This window comes from Alosa alosa, chromosome 23, assembly GCF_017589495.1.
Source record: "Alosa alosa isolate M-15738 ecotype Scorff River chromosome 23, AALO_Geno_1.1, whole genome shotgun sequence".
Classification (NCBI taxonomy): Eukaryota; Metazoa; Chordata; class Actinopteri; order Clupeiformes; family Clupeidae; genus Alosa; species Alosa alosa.
This window is the reverse complement of record NC_063211.1, coordinates 7,749,116-7,771,573: the sequence shown is the minus strand read 5'-3', so window position 1 is coordinate 7,771,573 and position 22,458 is coordinate 7,749,116. Positions and strand designations below refer to the sequence as shown.

Below are 22,458 nucleotides of genomic sequence, written 5' to 3'. Positions count from 1 at the left end.
ATCCCATTTTTAATGAACTGTAGAGAGGGGTGGGTGAGGGTGCTTGAGTGAAGTGGAGAGGTGAGGCCTGAGGACAGAGGGAGAGAGCTGGACAGGAAGGCCAACTCTGTGCTCCAGAAAAGGAACCGAAAATATCTATTTGTTTTTATATTTTGCAGGTGACATTGAAAGCTGCTTTTACATAGAGGTAACACAATGGGCAGAGACAGGATGGAGGCTGTAGATGAGGGGATGATGGGAGAGAGAGAGAGAGAGAGATGAAAATAAAGACAGAGAGGGTGGCAGTCAGATACCTGATTGGGTATTGCACATGGTCTTGGGGACTCTGTGTGTGTGTGTGGCCTCACTCTCCTCTCACTGCTCTTTTTTGCTGCCACAGCTGTGTTAAACATTTCAAGAACGCAATTACACTCGAGTGCATTTCAGCACACACAAGGTCGCTCTCCATTCAGTGTGAGAGTGTGTGTGTATGTGTGTATATGAGCCATTGTGTTCATATACAATTGCATGTTGTGAATAAACCCTCCCCTCCACTTTGAATAAACTTCTAAACCAAGCCAAACCATGCCTTGTTCCCCAGACTAGAGCTATTCCATGCACCTTGGAGAGGGAGAGAACTGTGGCTATTAAAAAGCCCCGAGTGTCTTTTTCTGGCGCGCTGCTCACACGCTGGACTGCTGCGCTGATGATGTCATGCCGTCTGTGGGCCTCTCTGCGCTACACTAGGCATCCACTGGCCGCTGCGCTTTTTATTTTTAGATGTTTTCCGATCATGTTGCTTGGTTACAGTGTGAAGTGTGTACAGTGCATGTATGGCCCCAGGGCGTGTGTGTGCGCGTGCGTGCGTAGGTGTATGTGTCTGCATGTGTGTCTGTGCACATCACCTCAGGCGCAAATAAATCTGACCCTGCTCCTGACATCCTCACACCTACTCCTTCTGCCCCACTGCAGGCAGTGGGCGCGCACACACACACACACACAAACAACACACTTACACACACTTAAATTCTCTCTCTCTCTCACTCGTTGTCTGTTCCGCATTTCTTATTCCCCTCGCTGTGTGAGTGTTGGCCTGAGGTGTGACCACAATGAAGACATGAAAAATCAGTATTGAGAGAAGTGCACACTCTCACACTCGTTCTCTCTCTCCCTCTCTTGTTCTCATCCCCCCATCTCTCCCCCATCTCTCTGTGTTGTTTGTCCGTATCTGATGGCGTGGCATCGATCACCCTGATGATGTTTTAATGTGCGGTGTGAGGGGGGGGGCGTTTCTCGTGCGTAAACACTCATTACAGCCGCCTCGACTGGCTAAATAAATAACGCCGGGGCTAATTAATAAATAACCACCGACGTCGTTAAAGCGCGCGAGCAGGACGTCGCCCCTCCCGGTTCTCTCTTCGTGATTGATGGGCACGCATCTCGTCCTGTGGCTGTCTCCAGTGCATCCTGGGAATGCCGGCACTGTCCCGTGGCAAACGACCATGCGGCGTCTGCGGTACGGTTTTGGCGCTCACGAGCGGTTCGGGCAGAAGCCCGGTTTTAATGACGCGAGCCACCGCCGCTAATGGCTAACGACGCCGCACATATGCTTGGCTGCAGGGCTGTGTAATGAGCTGCTGTTTGCTGGAGGGGGTCAGTCACAGGGGCGTCTGTTCATTTTTTTCGAGTAGCTCCGCATCAACTGATCTGGGATCAGCGCGCCGCATGTTGGTCGCTCTGCGCTCCACCGCTGGTGCTGTTCCCAGCTCATCTGTAGTCGGAGGGGCTGCTGGCGGCGTTTTAAGGCCAAAGTTTGATGGATGTGCTGCAGAGGGTGCAGGGTGTGGAGCGATTGGTATGGAGATGGAGGGAGAGATCAGCCAAATGAGAGATGGGGGAGAAAAGTAGAGATAAAGAGAAAAGCACATATACAGAGAGGAGGACAGAGATCTAAGTAAATGTATCAAATATAAATCTGGGAGGAGAGAGAGACTATTGTTTGTTTATGTTAGTGTGTGTATATGTGTGTGTGTCTCTGTCTGTCTGTCTGTCTCTTTCTCTGTCTCTCTGTCTATCTGTATGTATGTATGTGTGGGTGTCTGTGTATCTGTCTGTCTTTCTGTCTGTCTGTCTGTCTGTCGGTATGTATGTATGTGTGGGTGTATGTGTGTCTGTTTGTATGTCTGTCTGTCTGTCTGTCTGTCTGTCTGTATGTGTGGGTGTCTCTCTGTGTGTCTGTCTGTATGTGTGGGTGTCTCTCTGTGTGTCTGTCTGTATGTGTGGGTGTCTGTGTCTGTGTGTTGTCCTCACTTTGAGACATGACCGTAGTTACCCTGGTGCATGTATTTCAGCAGCTGAGCGTTTTTGATGACTAAGCTGTACACATGATTGTAGTGTGTCCGTCAGGGCCAGACACACACACACACACACACACACACACACATATACAACCCTCCCTCAAGAAAACATTTGTCATTTTCTGTTGCTCGATCTTTAAACAACATCCATGCCCGGGAGTGACGCACTGTCTCAAGTGCTTCGACAGATAGTAGTGCTGCTTCTTTCTTCTTTTTTTTTGTTTTTAAATGGCAACTACAAATTGCTAGTGTCCCCATGGCTCATGAATCGTTTGGCGCTGAAAGATTGAAGGTTTTTGCCCGGCTGAGCACGATTACAGAACACATAATTACACGTGTCTGTTGGGGGAAAGAGAGCGCAAGAAAGAAAGAAAGAAAGAAAGAAAGAAAGAAAGAAAGAAAGAAAGCAAGCAAGTGGGAGAGAGGGAGGGAGGGAATGAAAAATAGCAACATATTTTTCCCTGTTGTGTGATCCTCTACGAATAACAGAATGATGACAGAGGCAGCTGAAATTGGGAAATTGCAGTTGTTACGCGATTCGAAGCGTCCCACAAGTGTTTTAATGTGCGACGAGTGTTCTTGGCGTTTGCACTCTGTACAGTAGCTGAAATTCAGAGATGGGTATTGCAGCCTACTGCGAGAGAGTGCAGATTGCAGGGTTGTTTTTTTTCCAGCATAGAGAGGGTTTATTCACTAAGTGCACTTAGGCGCTGGTTGAATGAGTGAATTTGCGGTTATTAAGGTTGTGTGTAAGTGGCTCCAGTGTTTGAGAAGGTGGACTGGAAACCTATGTTGATGTTGGATGGGTAATTGAGAAGGGGGGATTGGGGTTGTCAAATGTTTTTTTACCACCGCTGTGGTGCACATTGTTTGAGTGAGTGAATGAGCGAGTGAACAACTCTCAAAATGATTGGGAGCTGTTAGACTTGGAAAGTATCAGTGTGTGTGTGTTGATGGGTTTGTAGGTGTGGGAGTGGGTATGTGTTTGTATTTATATGGGTGTGTGTGTGTGTTGATGGGTTTGTAGGTGTGGGAGTGGGTATGTGTTTGTATTTATATGGGTGTGTGTGTGTGTTGATGGGTTTGTAGGTGTGGGAGTGGGTATGTGTTTGTATTTATATGGGTGGGTGTGTGTGTGTGTGTGTGAGGAACAGGGGGAAGAGTTGAAGGGGGGGAGGAGAGGGTGAAAGGTGGGAATGAAATTAAGTTTTAGAGTATTAATGATGTAGACTCACACACACACACACACACACACAGGGAAAGAGAGGCTCATTGGAATGATTGAGGACTTGTAACTGGGTCAGATATTAGGTATGTATGTAATGTATGTAACTTATGTATTGTAAAGCCACCAATTACCAACCCTTTCATTCGAAAATGTTTTTTAATACTTCAAAATAACATTTGATAAATACATTTACATTTTATGATAAATACATTTTTCAGTAGCCATAGGTGTGTAGATTTGAACAAAATCTAGTTTGGTTCTTAGTAGGGCTTTTACTGCCTGAAATATCCGATTTTGTTGATCACACTCAGAGTTTAGTGCTGGGCTGGTGGGTGCCTATTTCCAAACTTTCTCACGGCACAGTTAGACCGAGCATTCTCGTCACAAATCAAAATTCCACTGGAGCTCCAAGCGGATTTGTACACCTTACAACACTGATTACAGCTCTTCGAGTCACGGTAAAATGTAATTTTTGGTACTTAGATAATTTAGATACACTTATGGTGTGGTTGCTTACGTTTCTTTAGGAATCCGCTGTCTTGGTTTGTATAGAAATGAATATTAAGTGACGCATACACGTGAGGTTGGAAATACAGGACGGTTGGTAATAGGCAACGTTCCTATATGTATACATGTATGTAACTTTTGTGAGAGTCTGTCTCATATTAAATTAGTGTGTGTGTCTGGTTGTCTGTGCCATGTTCTGCGTTATGGTTTATGTCTTAGCAATAGACTTGCAGAAAGTTCTGTTACATTTGTTCTGTGAACTGCAGTCATTCTTCTGACGAGGAGTTTGACCATAAAGAGGTATACTTTTATATAGCCAAGATTCCCAAAGGCTATTTCAAAACTTATCTAATTAGAGCCATAACTGGCATCTCTCTGCACCCACCTCTCTCCAGTGGCCATCTTAAATGTGTGTCCATTCTCTCATTCCAGCAGGCATTCACACAATCACATTTAAATACCAAATAAAAGAAAAGTAATAAAATCACCACTCCGCTCGTGGGTTCTGCGATCGGATAAAGGTCACCACCAGACTGCGGCAGTCACAGGGGCATGCCACTCAAAGGAGGCCCAAATTGGCGCCACCATCTGCTGCTAACAAGGCCAGGGAGCTGCAGGAGCTGCTGGTGGTGGTGGCAGCAGGATGGGGGGGGGGGGGTTGAAGGATGGCGTCTGGGCGTAAGGCTGTGGTGTTTAGGGCACATTAAAGGGGTATTGGACTGTGGCAGTGGGACATCAAAGGCCCTCCAAACCCCTCCCTTCTGGCCCACACAGAGCCTACTGAGGTCCCCCAGGGGGAGGGGAGGCGATAAGGCTGCAATACTAGACCCGATTAGGGCCCTCGTGGAAGAGAGAGAGGGGGGGGGGGGGAGAGAGAGAGAGAGAAAGAAAGTGGTGGTGGTGGTGTATAAAAGGAAATGAGCCTGAGTCTGCAGCCTTCATCACAAACACTGAGTGCAGCCCTAAGGAGCACACCAAGCAATTTGTGCCCAGTCAGGTACCCTTCAGAAATACCATGGAGAAATGCACCCAAATCTACTTAAATACAGTCGAAGCAATGGGCCTGTCAGAATAATGAGCGTCATTACAGTGCTCTCCAAAGGAACACAGGCTTTGTGAGCTTTCTGCTTGACGCTGTGTACAATTTCAGATGTAAAGACTGTCATTAACATTTAATAACCTTGTTATCAAAGGTAGCTCTTAACCAGGGTTGGCCCTTTTGGTTGGAGACGCTGAGGAGGTAGAGTTGGTGGGATTACAGAATAAGCCCTGTGGTGGAATGATATGTTTGTCTGCCTCCTTAGTGAGCTTTCCAATTTAACTCTCTGTGACTTTTTCATGAGACCTTTCAAATGGAGACCTTTGATACAGCTGCAGTCTTATCACAAGACATTTACATAGCTTGAAGTCCCCGCTGACATTTACACAGGACTAAAGTTTTAGAAATATTGAAAGTGTAGATGTTGCCTTCCTGGTCCTTTTTTTTTTCTTCTTTTTTCTCCTAAGCACATGAGCCTGCATAGGGAGGATTTTCAGCACAATTTTGTGACGCGTCTGGAGACGAGTTTTGTCTGAACACGTCGAGCGCCGTCCCCCTTCAGTGGCACCCGCACAGCTGGGTGAGCCTGGCATGACGCTGGCAGCCTGGCATGGGAGTGCTTTATTTGTATTTATTTACTGATGTATTTATTTGTTTACGCATTGTTGTCAGTGGCCGAGTGTTCTTTGGGGCCCAGGTTGCAGCAGTGCAAGGCACAGCAGGAGTTTTGTAGTCAGAACCGCGTCTTTCCTTCTGCCTTTTGGCTAAGTCCTCTCTGAAAAGGGCTTTTCGGTGCTCAGTCGAAATCAATGGAATATCATTACTGAGATGAGGAGAGAATGAAAACTCAACTCCATTAGTCGCATTATGGAGATTTTGCCAAGCAATGATGGGCGGTCATGCCAGCTGTCAGTGGGGAGGATGCTGCGTGCGTGTGCGTGTGTGTGTGTGTGTGTCTTTATGCACATATGCCGTTTGTAAGAAGCTCACTGTTGGACAACGCTAATTAGCGTGTTGAGTAGGAAGGGGCCAGACACGAGAAGCTATTTCTGCCTCTTTAGATGAGCGAAATAGATGAGGGGAATTAAATCAGTATTTTAGTCTTTGTCACCACATCAGCTTTCTGCTGTTGCCATGCCATAACTTTGCATTGTGTGACCACCACAACACACACACACCACGCACACACACGTATGCAGTACACACTTATACAAACAGATGCATACTAACAGCTCTCTGCTTCCTGGTAGTTTTGGGGGTGGTCCTTGAGCCTTGCATTGATGGTAATTGTTAGGTGTGTGTGTGTGCGCGTGCGCGCACGTCAGTGCATGTTCTCCTCATCAGCATGGTTGCAATAAATGCTGCATAGATTAACAAGTACATCAATTGTTTATAGCCTTTCAGTGATGGTCAATGACTTAGACAGCGCCTTTAATAAGCGTATTCTAATTACCTGATTATCTACAATCTGCCCCCTGTGATTATCCTGCTCAGTCTGTATGGTTTTCTAACTGCTACCAGAATTCATTTTTATTCCCATAGCCTGTGTTTAAATGCCATTTTCCAGCAATAATGCACGAGACATTGTGCTCAGAGACTTTGTTCAGAGTAAATTGCAGCATTCATATCAAATTGCAGTCTGTTGTGTTTGAGTGCATTCAGTGTGTGTAAAACGTTTGGCCCCATTTATTAGTGTGTGTTTGGGTTGTTCCCATAGCTCTGCAGTGCACACTGTGACCTTGCCCTTCATGCTGCTTTGCAGAGTGTATGTGTCTGTCACTGTGTGTGTGTGTGTGTGTGTTTGTATTTGTGTTTGCTCAGCCTTCAGTGCTGCGTAAATACCATTGATCTAATCTTTGCACATCCATATGCATGACCTCAGCCTGTTTATATGAGTGTGTGTGTGTGTGTGTGTGTGTGTGTGTGTGTGTGTGTGTGTGTGTGTGTGTGTGTGTGTGTGCGCGCGCGCATGTGTAATGGGGTGCCCAGCATTGGTATGCTCTGTGTGGTGTCCTGTGTGGACACACACGCGCACACACACACACACACCCACACACACCGTCCATCCATGCCATTTTAGTAGTGGTAAATGAATCTGACTCTTGGCACCAGCTCATTATGATGCTCAATAAGCATCTCCCAGCGACTCCTGCTCAGGTCGTCATGGTAGCTGAGCAGAGGTGCTGCATCTCCCCTGGCAGACACAGTTGCAAACCACACACACACACACACACACTCTTTCTCTCTCTCTCCTCTTCTTCCTCGCAAAGGTGGGCACAAATACATCAAAAACTATTTTGTTACAAACTACAAATACTGGCTCATAAAATATAACAAAATAAAATACAAAATACTGATGTGAAAATACAAGTAATTAGTAATTTGAAAATACAAAAATACACTCACAATAATCATGGTATACCAACTTTTAAAAGAAACTACAAAGCATATTATTGAAAACATATCTCCAAGAGACATACTATTTTCTGATTGGCTGGCAGAGGTCGATTAATTCTGTATATTGGGGGTCCTATGAAGTAGATCTGGTAAAAATAAATGAATCAGCCGGCCCCATATCAATAAACATTACATTACATTACATTACATTACATTACATTTCATTGGCTTTTAACCAAACCTGGACTCAACAACATGGGTAAACAGTACGTTTTAGAACAATTCTCACAATTTTAGGACAGTTTAAAAAAAACAAAAACATTAGAGTACAGTAAGAATAAGTGCGTCGGTGAGTGCTGTTTTTAACAGTTACTTGTCAGTTTAAAACGGCTGGTGAGTGCTAGGATCAGTAAGACTTGTTTTAAAGTGTTGCTATGAGAGTAGGTGTTCTCTAAAGGCTGGGTCTTCAGGAGTTTTTGAAAAGTGGAAAAGGATGTCCCTGCCCTTGGGAACTGGCAGTGTGTTCCACCAACGAGGAACAACAGATGAGAAAAAGTTTGGATTGGTTTGAGCTGCATTACGGTGGTAGAGCTAAGTGATGGAGAGGAGTCAGAGGGTCTGGAGGTGGTCTAGGTAGTGTAAGTCTGTATGGGGGGCATTCAAGTAGGTGGGAGCAGAACCGAGACTACTTTGTAGAAAAGCGTTAGAGACTTGAATTTGATCACGGGCCGCCATAGGTATAGTGTAGCTGGATGAGCAGGGGTAACATGTGCCCCTTTTGGGTTGGTTGTAGACCAGGCTGGCGCCCGCCCAGCGTTCTGGATCATCTGAAGTGGTTTCACCGCGCAGGCTGGGAGACCTGTCAGGAGGGCATTACGGTAGTCAGTCATTGAGATGACAATTGCCTGAACCAGAAGTTGGGTAGCATCTTGAGTCAAGTAAAGTCCTGATTTTCCATTATGTTGTAGAGTGCAAAAAAACGGCATGCCCGGGCGACTGAGGCAACATGATCCGAGAAGTTTAGTTGGTTGTCAAGAACAACTCCTAGATTTCTTGCAGTCCTGGTCGGGTGAAACAGACAGGGGAGTCAAATTTGGATGCTGATGTCGGGTGTATGGTAGGTTTAGCTGGGATGACCAGCAGTTCAGTCTTTGAGAGGTTCAGCTGGAGGTGGTGTGCCTTCATCCACCGTAGCTATGTCTGAAAGGGGCAATGGTGATCCGTGCTGAAACCAGGGGTCGCCAGGTGGAAGGGACAGATAGAGCTGTGTGTCGCCTGCATAGCAGTGGGTAATGAGAAGCCGTGCGAACGGATAATCTGTCCCAAGGAGGTGGTGTAGATAGCAAAAGTGAGGGGGCCCAGCACTGGATCCCTGGGGACCCTGTGGTTAGATGGTGAGGTGCAGATAGCTGACCAAGCCATGATACGTAAACGAACCTGTCCTGTGGTGGGATTCAAACCAGGAGAGAAACAGAACCGGAGATTCCCATGTCAGCCAGTATAGAGAGAAGGATACGGTGATTACCCGTGTAAAGGCAGCCGATAAGTCAAGCAGAATGAGTACTGGCGACCGAAGCGGTCGCCCTCTGGCTTGTTTAAGGCTTCTGTTACAGACAGCAGAGCCGTTTCGGTAGAGTGGCCGCTTTGGAACCCAGACTGATTTGGATCCAGAAGGTTGTTCTGTGAAAGGAAGTCAGAGACCTGTTTGAGACTGCTCGTTCAATGCCTTTGGATAGGAAAGGCAGTAGTGAGACAGGGCGTAGTTCCTCGGCTTGAGCAGGGTGAGAGAAGCTTTCTTAAATAATGGTGGTGTTACCGGGCCATTTTGAGCGCTGTTGGAAATGTGAGGAGATTAGCTGAGGCATTGATCACATGTGCGATAGCTGGAGCCGATGGTCGGGCTGATGGACTGAAGTAGGCTCGTGGGTATAGGGTCCAGCGAGCATGTGCAGGACGGCTGCATGTCAGGAGTCTGGACACTTCATTCTCGGAGAGAGGCGGAATGCTGAAAAAGATGTTCCAGCAGTCCCAGAGGTTGTAGGAGTGCGTATCTGGAGCTGTGAATCGCGTTGAGTGGGCATGTAGAATTTTACTGCTGATTGCCCACTTTGTTTGTAAAAAAATGAGGCGAGGGTATCTGCAGTAAGGCTGGATGGAGGAGGAGGCAGCTGAGGGTTGAGTAGCGATTTGAAGGTTGAGAAAAGTTTTCGAAAGTGTCTGTGGGGGAAGCGCTGTTGATTTTGTCATTGTAGAAAGCAGTCTTAGCAGCAGTGATGCTGGCTGAGAAGGGAGGTCGTGTGAAGTGTCTGGTAGTTTTTGAGGTCGCCAGCTAGTTTGGATTTGTGCCATTTCCTCCGCTGCTCTGGTTTGGTGCTTCTCGTCCCGTGGAGGGTATCATTTAGCCATGGATGAATGTTTGGATCCCGAGCTGGCCCTTGTGGTAAGAGGGCACAGCTCGCCTGTAGACCTGAGGTCAGTGTGGAGCAGAGCGCAGGTCAGTTTTCATTAACCTCAGAGAGGGAGAAGGTGTTGAGTGGAGGTAGACCGGAGGCAACCACAGGGAGAAGTGTTTGGAGACAGGTTCCGATGTTGCGGCGGAACGTGACCATCGGGCTGAGGAGCCGGAGGCTGTTCTGTCAGGGCTGACGTTGAACTGGATGAAGAAGTGTGGTCAGAAAGATGGAGAGGCGTCACCATGAGGGTGTCTGTGCTGCAGTTTCAGTGAAGATCAAGTCAAGCTCTTTGCCAGCTTTGTGAGTCGGTGGGCTTTGAACCAGTTCGAGGTCGAGTGGGACCAGGGGCCAAAGGTCCGGGCTGAGCCTGGGGCATCTAAGTGGATGTTCATATCACCGAAAACAAGAAGCGGACAGTCATGCCTCAGGGATGGAGGATAGCAGAGTGTCAAGTTCGTCCAATAAAGTCCTTAGTTGGCCTGGAGGGCGGTAGATGACCAGCACGTGGGGAGTTTTGGCTGGGGCGATCACTGTGATGGCATGGAATTCGGATGAGACATATTTGTTTTTGTAGGCAGTAGGGGTGAATTTCCATTTGTTGGAGATCAGCAGGCCCGTCCCGCCTCCGGCCCAGATAGGCGAGGGTGTGGGATAGTGTAAGGTTAGTGGAGAGTGCAGCCGGGTGGCAGTGTTTCTGGTTTGATCCAAGTCTCAGTGAGCAAGGAGTTCCAATGAAAGGTGGCTGGTATAGCCAGCTATGAAGTCGGCTTCATTGATCATGGATTGACAGTTCCACAAGCCCATGGAGAAGGAGAGGTTTCTGTCGGTGAGGGGACCGCTTAAGTTCCTGGAGGTGAAGGGGATTTCACTTTTGACATTTCTGCCCCTTTGGCCATTTCTGCAAATGGCCGGTGATAATAGATATGGTGGAACGGCACATTTTGCCTTTATCGGGTGCCCGGCGCTGTGAACTTGTACAGGTAAACTTTGCTTGTCTTGACCGGGTGGTCCGGCTCTTTAAACGAGGCTGGCTGAAACGAGGGCTGCCGCTTATGGCGGAGAGTGTTCCATGGCTGCTTCCTCGCTCCCTCTCTTTGACAAGTACACGCTTACACACGCCCTTTCTCTCACACATAAACTCACTTTCTCTCTCACACACACACAGGCACACAACAGCCCCTCTGGCATCATGAGTCATGCACAAATCTTTGAAGCCCCCCTGCAGTGCTACTTCTTTCTGACACACACCCCCTTTCTCCGTCTTCACCTGCCTGAGTTAGTGACCTGAGAGAGGACGGCGGTCAGTCCCACGACACTCAGGCACGGCGCTCAGTCAGGCCCGTGATGTTTCCTGTGTGTGTTGGTGGGCCGAGGTGGACTTGCGTAACGGTGGGACGGGAGAGCAGTGGTGGACTGTCCGAGTTGAGTGAGCGTGCGTGCGAGAGAAGAGGAGAACACACCAGACGTATGATGTGATGAACATGGACGGAGACAGAAATACACACGCAGCCACGCACGCACGCACGCACGCACACACACACACTGGCCGAATAACACACACACTCACACATATGTGATCTCAGAAATAAACACAAACATGCATGCACAAAGACGCATGCATGAGCACACGCACACACAGACACAGACACACGCCGAATAACACACACTCAAACATACGTGATGTCAGAAATACACACAAACACACATGCACATGAAGACACATGCATGAATGCACACACACACACACACACACACACACACACACACACACACATACATACATACATTAAGTGCAGTCAGCAGCTGGAAAAGTGGGTTTCGTAAGACACTTCCGTGTGAAGCCGTGCAGAAAAAAGGGAAAGTAATCTACTTATCCACAGGGCCAGTCTTCTCCTCTCCCCTCTGCCTTCGGACTGTCCAGACCTTAAAAGGTCATACACCAACGAGAGAGAGAGAGAGAGAGAGAGAGAGAGAGAGAGAGAAAGGACATGGACTTAGGGAAAGGGCGATCGAGAGACAGAGAGATAAAAAAAAAAAATGGTGTTTGGGGAGAAAGATAAACGAAAAAGGCAAAAGAGTGCGGTTGAGGTGGATTGAAGAGAATGTTCTAGAATAGTTCCTGAGAATAATGGCAGAGTGGATGCGCAAGTGAAAGGGAAGAAAGAGGATGGTGCGACAAAAGCCTCGTCTCCCAGGTGACCCATGATGATCGTAATCACCTGCCTCGTCCCACTCCCACAGCTGACCTTTCGGACCTTCGCTCCTCACCCTCGACTCCACCTATCCTCAGCTTCGCCTCCACCACCTCGCTTCGCTCTCTCGGAGACGCCTGGCCCCGCCGAGGCTCCTTTGTGTGGAGAAAGATCACGTTTAGCATGCAGAGACTGACCGCTCCTGCGTGGCCTCTCGGCTGCTGGGAGTCAGGGCTAGTTCTCTCTTTCTCTCCCCATTTCTTCTCTTCTACGCTCTCTTTCTCTCTCTCTCTCTCTCATTTTTCTGTCTTTCACTCGGTGTAGGTCACTCTCGCTCTCTCTCTGTCTCTTCCGTCGGATTTGGCGGATATGTTTTCATAAGTGTCTTTATTGAGACAAATGCCACCATTTCCCCTTTGAGTTAGCTGGTGTTTACATAATGTGCCTAACCTTCAGCTGTCAAAATCATTCATGTCCACAAGGACCCAACATACATGCTCGCGTGCACACACACACACACACACACACACACTCACACACACACACACACACACACTCGCTCTCTCTCACATAGATACACACATAAGCAAAACCACCCCTCAAGCATCAACACACACATTCAAACACCAGTACACATCCACAGATGCACTAAATCACCTCGGCACACTTGCAGATAAACACAACTTACAACACGCAGCAAACACTGAGCCACACACAGATATACACACATGTTGAGAATTACGCACAGCACACACACACACAAGAGAGAGAGAGAGAGATAGAAGGATAAAGTATAGCATGCTGGTAAATGATGTTTAGACAGCTCACTAAGGCAGATTTAAATAAGAAGTATACATGTGTGTGCGTGTGTGTGTTAGCATGGAAGAGGGCTGGAATGTGTGTTGGGAAGTGGTTAATGATGTCTGCTAAAAGGAATCACATTTTTAACCATGTGACTCGTTGAAGTTAATCAAGCTCTTCCTCTGTGTGTGTGTGTGCGCTTGTGTAAATGATATAAAGACTCTTCCTGTTTGCTGTAACTAGAGAAGGTCTTCAAACAAGTCTGATCTCCCCCTTACTCACATTCCCACAATTATTCCCTAATCCAGACCTACACACACACACACACACACACACGGACATAAAGACATGTAGACACAGAGTGACACGCATATAAATAGTTGTGTTTAACCCTCTAATGTCCCATTGTGTCTTTACGTGTTTACACAGATTCCAATGAGTGCTGCTGACCAGCGGATGGCTCCCCGATATGAAGATGTGTATTCTCTCCAAAGGTGAGTGTGTGTGTTTGTGTGTTTGTGTGTGCATGATTGCATGTAGACGTATGGATGTAGGATGTGCACCCATTCAAAAGGAAAGTCCAGTGGGACTCACCCCAACATAACTCTCACACACACACATACACACACACACACACACACATACACACACACACACACACACACAGAGCGACTAATCCTCTTTAGAGCTCCTAATTAAATCTGGAGTGCTTGCCTGCAGAGGGCCTTTCCCATCCAGAGAGTTCACCTGATCCTCTCTCCCTGCACAAACAAACGAACACACACACACACACACAGAGTCACACACCCATACCCATAGGTCCATAGTCACACACAAAGACATAGACATATAGAAAACTGAAACAACACTCCATCTCACACACACGCTCACACACGCACACACACACTCTGACAAACAGCACCACAGAAACATATATATATATATATATATATATACATACATACATACATATATATATAATGTGTGTGTGTACTGGGCGTGGTTGGCACACACTCGGCTCGTGTGCACACACTCCTTCGTGTGTGTATGATCCCAGATGTGTCCCCCAGCGGTTCCAGAAGGACCAGCCGGGAGAGGAGAAGCTAAACAGCAGGGCGGCGCCTAAACGCCTTGTTGTTGTTATTGGTGTTGTTATTGTTACCGTTGTTCTCAGAGAAGGAGATGTCTGTCTTAATTGGATATTGAAGCTAAGCACTTTCATACTGTTCTCCAATTTCTGGATCTCATAGAGGCGCGTGAATATTAGTGATAGTGTGTGAAGATTATGGCTCCATAAAGGTAAGGTATTAGTAGATAATATATTATATGGAACATAACAGTGAAACAGTGCTGAACGGCCTTGGTGTTGTTTTCAGCGGTGAGAAAGTTAGTTCCCAGTTTGTAGATTGCATCAAGGCATCTTTATGTTGTGTACAAAGTGCTAATAGATTATTGTGTCGAAATCAATTGGCACATTGAATTCTATGGCACATGTATATCTCATCACCTCAGTAAATGAAATGGTTTATAATTGACTACGCTTTGCTTGAATGCACGTTGGTGTTCTGAAGACCTACAGTGTGCAGGTTGTTTTGCAACACACATGTGATGGATTTGCTGTTGTTCATGCTGTCTGAATAGGAAGAGCTCAGGGTGGGAGCCAAGAGCAAGTGCAAATGATCACCATCTCTCTCTCTCTCTCTCTCTCTCTCTCTCCCTCTCTCTCTCTCTCTCTCTCTCTCTCTCTCTCGCTCCCTCTGCTTTCAGCCGTCAGCTTGTTCAACATTTGCTGACTTGTTTTCACTGCCCTTACCTCCCTCCTCCATCCCCACCCCCACCAAAAAAACCCAGTTTGACGACTCGCGCCCCAAAATCTTTTCTTTTTCTACCCACCACCCCTGACCTCAGAAGTATTTTTTGCTGGGGAGGGAGAGAGAGGAGGGCTGCGGTGGGAATGAAAGCCATCTCTCCGCTCACGTCTCTGTGTCTCTACGGGCCCTCAGGCCCCTCATTCTAACCCATTTCCCTTTAAATGACTAGCACTGCCAAGCCGCGCTCGCGCATTAGCATATTCCGCTCCCTCCTGCTTTTCCACACACACACACTTTTTCTCTCTGGCGGCTCCTCTTGCCGTCTCTCTCTCTTTTCTCTCTCTCTCTTTCTTTCTTTCTCTTTCTTTCTTTATTTCTTTCTCTCTCTCTCTCTCTCTCTCTCTCTGTCTCTCTTGTTATGTGTCTCCCTCTCTCTGGTTTGTGTTTTGAAGGGGAAGGAGAGGAACACTACACTGGCCCTGCTGCACTTTTCTTTGCTTGAGTCTGTGTTTGCCTCACCATATATCAAAACATGCGCACACACACAAATGCACACACAAATGCTCACACACTCACACTAATACACACACACACACACACACACACACACACACACACACACACAGTAGGACTTGTGACCGCCTAGGTAGGGCTGTGTTGTTGTCCTCTGAGAAAAACTTAAGTTCATCATTGAAATTAGGCTCCCAGTCACCGGCTTGCTTTCCTCACAAAGCTTGGCTCTGATTGGCTACCCTATGGTTTGTGTCCGTGTGTAATTGCATTACATGGCTTATAGGGCGGCGATGTGGCATATTGCTGGCATGCTAGTGTTCTCCAGGGCGTCTCTAATCATATTTTTGTCCCACAGCTGGTGACTAGGGCCTCAGAGCCTGTGTGTGTGTGTGTGTGTGTGGTGTGTGTGTAGGTGTTTGGATGAGTACTGAGCTTGGGTCAGTTTCAATTAAATTTAAGTTAATTTAGGCCGCAATTGAATTAGCAACAGAAGTCGAAGCTCTATCCTTGGGTAGGCAAGGTTCCTGTTTCCTGATTAAAAATAATGGAATAATAAAGAACTTTGTTGCCCATTTTGAGCATGTGTGGGGATGTTTAAGGGGCCATGTCACAACTTCAATGCTGTAATTGATTTCGAAGACAGGATGTCCTTGTAGGTTTTTTTCACGGGTCACATTTGTCATTTTAAATGTGTGAACCTACTTGGATTCTTCTTTCGTGTTCTTTGATTTTTCCATTTTAGTGTTAAGTGTAAATTTGTCTAATTTTGTCTTCAATTATGCCTTTGTTTTTTGCCTCAGATAGAGTTTGAGCACAGAATTGTCATAACGTTGATTCAAGACAGACACTCGAAAATAAGCTAGGTGGAATTAGCCCTTGGGTTCATTGGGGTTTGTTGGAGTGAGTCAAAGCTCTCCTGGTGCACAGAGACAAGGAGTCTGTGTGTGTGTGTGTGTGAGAGAGTGTGTGTGAGAGAGCAAGTACAAATGTGGATGGATATGTTTGTGTGTATGTGATGGAAACGGGGTGTGACAAGCATAAAAAGAGACACTGCAGAGACTAAGATGAGAGAGCGAGGGAAATAATATTGGTTTCTTCGGGGCTCAGACGGCAACATGTTTGTGTGTGTGAGTGTCCATGTGTATGTGTGGCTGTGAGTGTGTGTGTATGGCTTTGTGTGTGTGTGTGTGTGTGCGCGCATGTCTGTGTAGGAGTCTGTTTGTGTGTGCGCACGCATGTCTATGTAGAAGTCTGTGTGTGTGTGTGTGTGTGTGTGCTCGTTCAGTCTGGGCCCTCAGGGTGTCCTGAGGAGACCTGTGGGAGAACTCCACTGCACTCCACTCTGGTCTACGCCTTCAACCTCCGCCTCAGAGAGAGCCTGCACAGCCTGCCAATGCTGTGTGTGTGCGTTATTCTGAGTGTATCTCTCTCTCTCTCTCTCTCTCTCTCTCTCTCTCTCTCTCTCTCTGTATCTCTCTCTCTCTCTCTCTCTCTCTCTCTCTGTCTGTCTCTGTGTCACTCTGTGTCTCTCTCTGTCTCTCTGTCTCTCTCTGTACACACAGACAGTCAGACCGAGACAGACGACTCTAACTCCTCACGGCAGTGCAGTGGTGTGAATCAGCTCGAGGACACTCACTCGCTTATTTTTCCCCTCTGGCCCACTTTCCTAAACGGCCTCTCCTCTGCTGAGACCACAAGGTCAAGCCTCATCAGGAGACGAACACTTGGACCGCCAGAATGAAAAACAAACACCCACCTCATCCACACGCTCACATTTATACATATTTTTTTTAAAAACTGCATTAGTATGGCAGGTCTATATAGACAAAGCACTACCAAATACTGGTTACAAACAGTAGTTGGAGAACTGTTTCTGGATCATATGTGGTGATTCATCTTAAAACCAGTCTCACACAAACCAAAAACCAGAATCTCTCACTGACTTTGTTTTTATATTCACTGATTGTTAAAACCCATCTTCATTAAATGTTGCCTCTGGCAAACATGCAGACACAATGGTGCTGGTGCCATGATTGGCACCTAGTGGGGTTTTAGTGATCAGCGCACCCAGTAGGAGACTGTAGAAATCCCATGTGGCTACTAAGACTACTGTTTTCCCACTGAATGATGTGACTAGATGAGCGATTAAACAGCTCGGGAACGTGGACAGATTAGAATGACGTCATAGAGGCCAGTTAGTCGCTGGACTCCTCTGCTTTCTCCTCCTCAGGAAGGCTATTTCACAGATAAAGTATGTTTTCACTGTGGCCTTTCTGTTGCCACTGTGTGAGTCTTCCTCTAAGAATGTGATGTTTGTTTAGTGGTTGAGATAAAGCAGTGCACTAACTACGGAGGCTGCCCATCTCTCTGAGGCCCTTCCGAAGTGAACTGGGGTCAAGAATGCTGTGGTTGAAAGGGCTTCCGGAGTTGACCTCGGCTATAACAGCAAGTAAACTCTCACACTCTCTGGAGTCTCATTTAACAGAGAGTGAGTGTGACTACTAAATCACAAACTCAGACTGACACACACACACACACACACACACACACACACACACATACACACACACACACCACACACCACTCAAGCACAGGGCCTATTTTAAAGGCTGGACCTTCAGCCATTTCAACTGATACTCTTCGTTTCATCATTATTGGGGAAAATAACCACATTTTTATTCATTTTTTTCTTTCTTTTTCATGAAGTCGTCGCCATTTCTCCTCTCCCATTTTATTGCTATTTTCTTATTGCTATTTCCCCCTCTCCTCACTTCTCGGCCGGGTAAATAAAGTGCGGCGGCACTGTGGCCCTAACTGAGTTTGCCGCGAGGCAGAGAAGCCGTAATGAAATCAGCTTTTTTCCCCTACGCTGGGAAAATGAAAGTCTGTGACTGTTCTTTGGAAACAGGTTTATGGGGCCGGGTTTACTACAGGAACCTAAAAAAACTCTCAACACACACACACACACACACACACACCCACATACACACACTAATACACCAAAATATATAAAAAAAACTCTCAGACAGAACCACCTGGCACAATGAAATCACACAGCTAGTCTAGTGCCTAAAAAACATTTAGAAGAAAGATACCCCCCCCCCCTCCACACACACACAAATACACGCACACACACGCAGAGGGAGAGAGAGACATGTGTATTGTACAAAGAAAAGAGAGATTATACTACTTCTCAAAACTTCCTTTCCTGATGAATGAATCATACTCCATCTCCATAACTAGATCCCATTAAGCCTTATTTTGATGAATGGCACAGGAAATACATTTGTCATGCTTTACTTAGGCACAATAGTGTGTATTGTAACATGAACTCCCCTCTCAAATATCTGACACTGTCATAGCCAGCTGTTTTTCACTTGGGGGTGGGGGGACACATTAGGGATGGAAGTGGCGGGGGTATTTAGGGGTGGGGGGGGTAGTTTGGGGCAGGGGTAGCTGAGGGGTCAAATGAGGAGCTCCAAGGGAAGTTTTCTCGCGATCATGTGGGCAGGTGCAAAAAGCCGGCTCATATGGACAGAAAAAAACTCCCTCGCCGTAAGATGGAAAATATGTCAGTGTCAAAGAGTCTGTAACACATTTACACACACACACACACACAAGCACACGAGTGCACATACATTGACACCCACGCCCAAAGCCCAGATTGTCCACACACTCTTTCTCCAGGGTAGAGTGTTGACAGGGGAGAAGCGAGAGGCAGATTGATTACATGACATTTCATTAGTCTGTACTGCTATACCCTGGGCGCATTGAATCACACCTCCCTCCGTCCTGTTTTATTAAAGGTCCGGTCCGTACACACACATAGACACACGTACACACACTTCACAGTTGTCCCCATGTGCACACACACACACACACACACACACACGCACACATTTTAACTCACTCATCTCCTGCTCTCACACACACACATGCTGTCCAGAGCTCTGGACAGACCTCACTGTAACGCAAACAGTGCGCCAACCCAGGGGCCCACAGACAGACCCCGCACACCTAGACACATCTGGACAGCATATACGCACACCCCACTTCTCCTCAGCTGCGGCCCTAATTCTAGGAGCTTAGTGTAGGTCAATAGTGCACCGGGTCACTGGAAGGGAACAGTGATGGTGTGTGTGTGTGCGTGCATTGTGTGCGTGCATGTGTCTGTCTCTCTCTCTCTCTCTCTGTGTGTGTGTGTGTGTGTGTGTGTGTGTGTGTCTGTGTGTATGATTATCGGTCAGTCAGTGTGTGTGTTAGTGTGTGTGTGTGCACAAGTTTTCATTAATCCTCAGCTGCCACTCTGGGGCCTATTGAGTTCCCCCTGCTACATTCCACCTTTATGAGCAGAAAGCACAACTAAGTAGCCCTCCTCACGCTAGCTAGCCCCAGCCAGCAGCCTGCTGCCACCAGCCAATGCCCACACTAGCCTTTAACGAGCTACAAGCTAATCTACCATCAACTAATCGCTACCTGCACTTAATGCTAGCTGTGCTATTAGCTACCAGCTACTGCCCTTGCTAGCTAGCTAGTGACTGTTATCAGCCACTGTCCACTCTATTCTCCAGTGTACCCACTGCTCTACTCTTTATGCTATGCTAACTTTGCTAACTGTAAAACAAAAAAGCTTCCAGTGGGCAAAGCTGCAGCCATTCTAGCACCTGTGCTGTGTTCTGTAATACCCACTAGTGCCAGCTGAGTCAGAAATGGAGCTGGGCATAATCCTCACTCACCACCCACTATGTTCTCATTACTGCCCACACGGTCTTATCTGCCTGCCAGCTGTTTTATGGCCATTAAAGGTGTGTGTGTGTCTGTGTGTGTGTGGGGGGGGTTATTTTTATGCTGTTGGTCATCGAGGAGTGAACTACAATACCCATAGGCCTAGGCGCTGGGTCATCAATCAGAATCCCTGGTAGAAGTCCCATCTTCTCACAGTTCTCACTCCTGCTGCCTCTTACTTTCTAGCTCCTTATTCCTCAGTCCCACAGAACACAATAGAAATAGCCCACTCTTCCTCTCTCATGCACGTACACACACACACCCTCACAGACACACGCACATACAGGAATCCACTGAACTGGCTGTAATTGATGCCCGGGGAAAAACCACCCATGGTGTGCGTCTATGGCTTCAGCTGCAGAGGTCACGCTTGCCGAGCCAGCAGGCACCCATGTCCGACATCAAACACCCACGCAGACGCTCACCCGGGAAAACACACACACACACACACACACACCCACACACACACACACACTGGGCACGGAGCTGCACGGCAGCACCCCTCACCACAAATACGCCAACGCTTGCATCCTGTCAGCTGTCACTCTCCCAGCAGTTGGTCTGTCAGACGCCGTGGGCCACTCTGATTGACGGGATGTTATTGTTGTTGTTAGCTGTGCTAGCAGGCTAGCGGATATGTTTTGACTGAATTCGATGCCACTTGCTAAGGAGGGGTGTCGATAGTGTCTGGAATTCGCTCGTTTAGTTAATGACAGCGTAGGATGTTGATAATAATAGGATGATTCTCAAAAGGAAGTGTTTCATTTCAGTTGACTGTTTTGCTTGAGGAAAGATGATCATTAAACTGACTGTCATACAAAATGTGTAGTTTGGGAATATTTAATATTCTCTTGCTTTCTGTGCTTACAAGCATCAAATCATGCAAAACTGAGTAAGTGGAGTGTATGCATCATCCAATTCACAACACCTTCCAAAACAAACAGGATTTGGTATGAGTCACGTCTGCGTATTTTATTTCCTGTCTGTTGTGTCTCCAGGACTTTGTCATTCTAATGCCTTGTACGCTGTTTTGACTTATTTCTAATACAACACAATTGAAGCATCAGCCTCAGAGTTCGGTTTCCTCCTTTCCACTCACCTACCGTCTCTTGTGTTTGCATTGCAGGCGGATGCCAGCTGTGGACGACCGCGCTCCCCAGCACTACTCTCCTAAGAGGGAGCCGGCCAGGTACCAGGCCCCCGCGCCGCAGTACAACTACCCGCCGCAGCGAGAGACCTACCAGCTCAACTACCAGCCGGCCTACCCGCTGCGCGAGAGCTACTCCATGCCGGACAGCTACCCCGGGCGGCAGGCGCAGATGCAGGCCCAGGGGCCGGGGTCACCGCGGCTGCCCGTGCCACGCTCGGCCGAGCTGGAGCGCCGCTACCGGCCCTCGCCCACCTACCTACCGGCCGCCCGCCCGTCCGCGGGTGCCGCTAATGGGGCGTGCCCCCTCCTCCTCGCCCACGCTGCCGCTCCGCCTTCCGCCTTCTGAGCAGGTGGGCTGGGAGGGTACCGCTCCAGCCCCTGGACCGCTTCTGGAGCGTATGGGGAGGCCAGCGCGCATCCGCAGGACCCCCGGCAGAAGAACTCGCTGATCGGGGCCGTGTAGAGAGAGAGGGGGAGGAAGGAGAGATTGTTACCATGTGATAATATAGCAGTATGTTAATATGAACAGTTGTTTTGTAGGGCATGTCTGTCTGCGTGTGTGTGTGTTTGTGAACGAGAGAAAGAAAGAAAGTAATGAACAGATAGGTGCAGAGGGGTTTACTGTGTGAGAATGATGAAGGGATAGAGAGAGATGAAGAGAAGAGAAGTCAGAGAGGGTCAGAACCCCCACCAGTGGATGATCTGAGCTTCCTTTTCCTGCACTTCATACTGCATCTGAGTATGCTTTTGCATCAGTGGTGTCTTGGCTGCAAACCCCTTGAGAATTGTCTCCAAGTGCATGCATTCCCCTCACTCAGGTGTGTGTGTTTGTGTGTTATAGACTTAGTAGATAAATTTTGCCACATAAATGTGTTATCTTAAATGTATACTTTATCTCTTGGTCTGCCAGGTCTCTCGTTTGTAAGCTGTGAATTGATCATCAAACCTTACCGATACTGCCAATGAATCTTATGTTGCTCTCTCTTATGTGTTCTCTGTGTCTGTGCCAATGTAGTTTTGTTGTGTACTGCAAAAACAACCATGCCAGAAAAACATATGAACATAAACACATCCCTTAAGAACTTACAATACAATTGGTGCCTTAATCCCACCTGTGCAGTGGGATCGAATTGTGTACATAGTTCTATAATTGTGGAATGGGGAAAGGTCTATGTTATATAAGCTGGTGTTTATTTTTGGTTTAATTCTATAAATGTAACAAGCCAACAATGTCGTTTCCTACTGT

General features: G+C 47.3%; 1 protein-coding gene across 1 annotated transcript in view; it reads left to right on the top strand.

The window, feature by feature from the left end:
* The window catches only part of LOC125288947 (partitioning defective 3 homolog B-like), a 164,832-nt gene extending 143,274 nt beyond the window's left edge, over nucleotides 1-21,558 (top strand). The window contains 2 exon segments of the mRNA XM_048235663.1: nucleotides 13,383-13,447; nucleotides 21,189-21,558. Coding sequence (XP_048091620.1) covers nucleotides 13,383-13,447; nucleotides 21,189-21,558 — 435 coding nt within the window.
* Nucleotides 21,559-22,458: the final 900 nt, after the last annotated feature.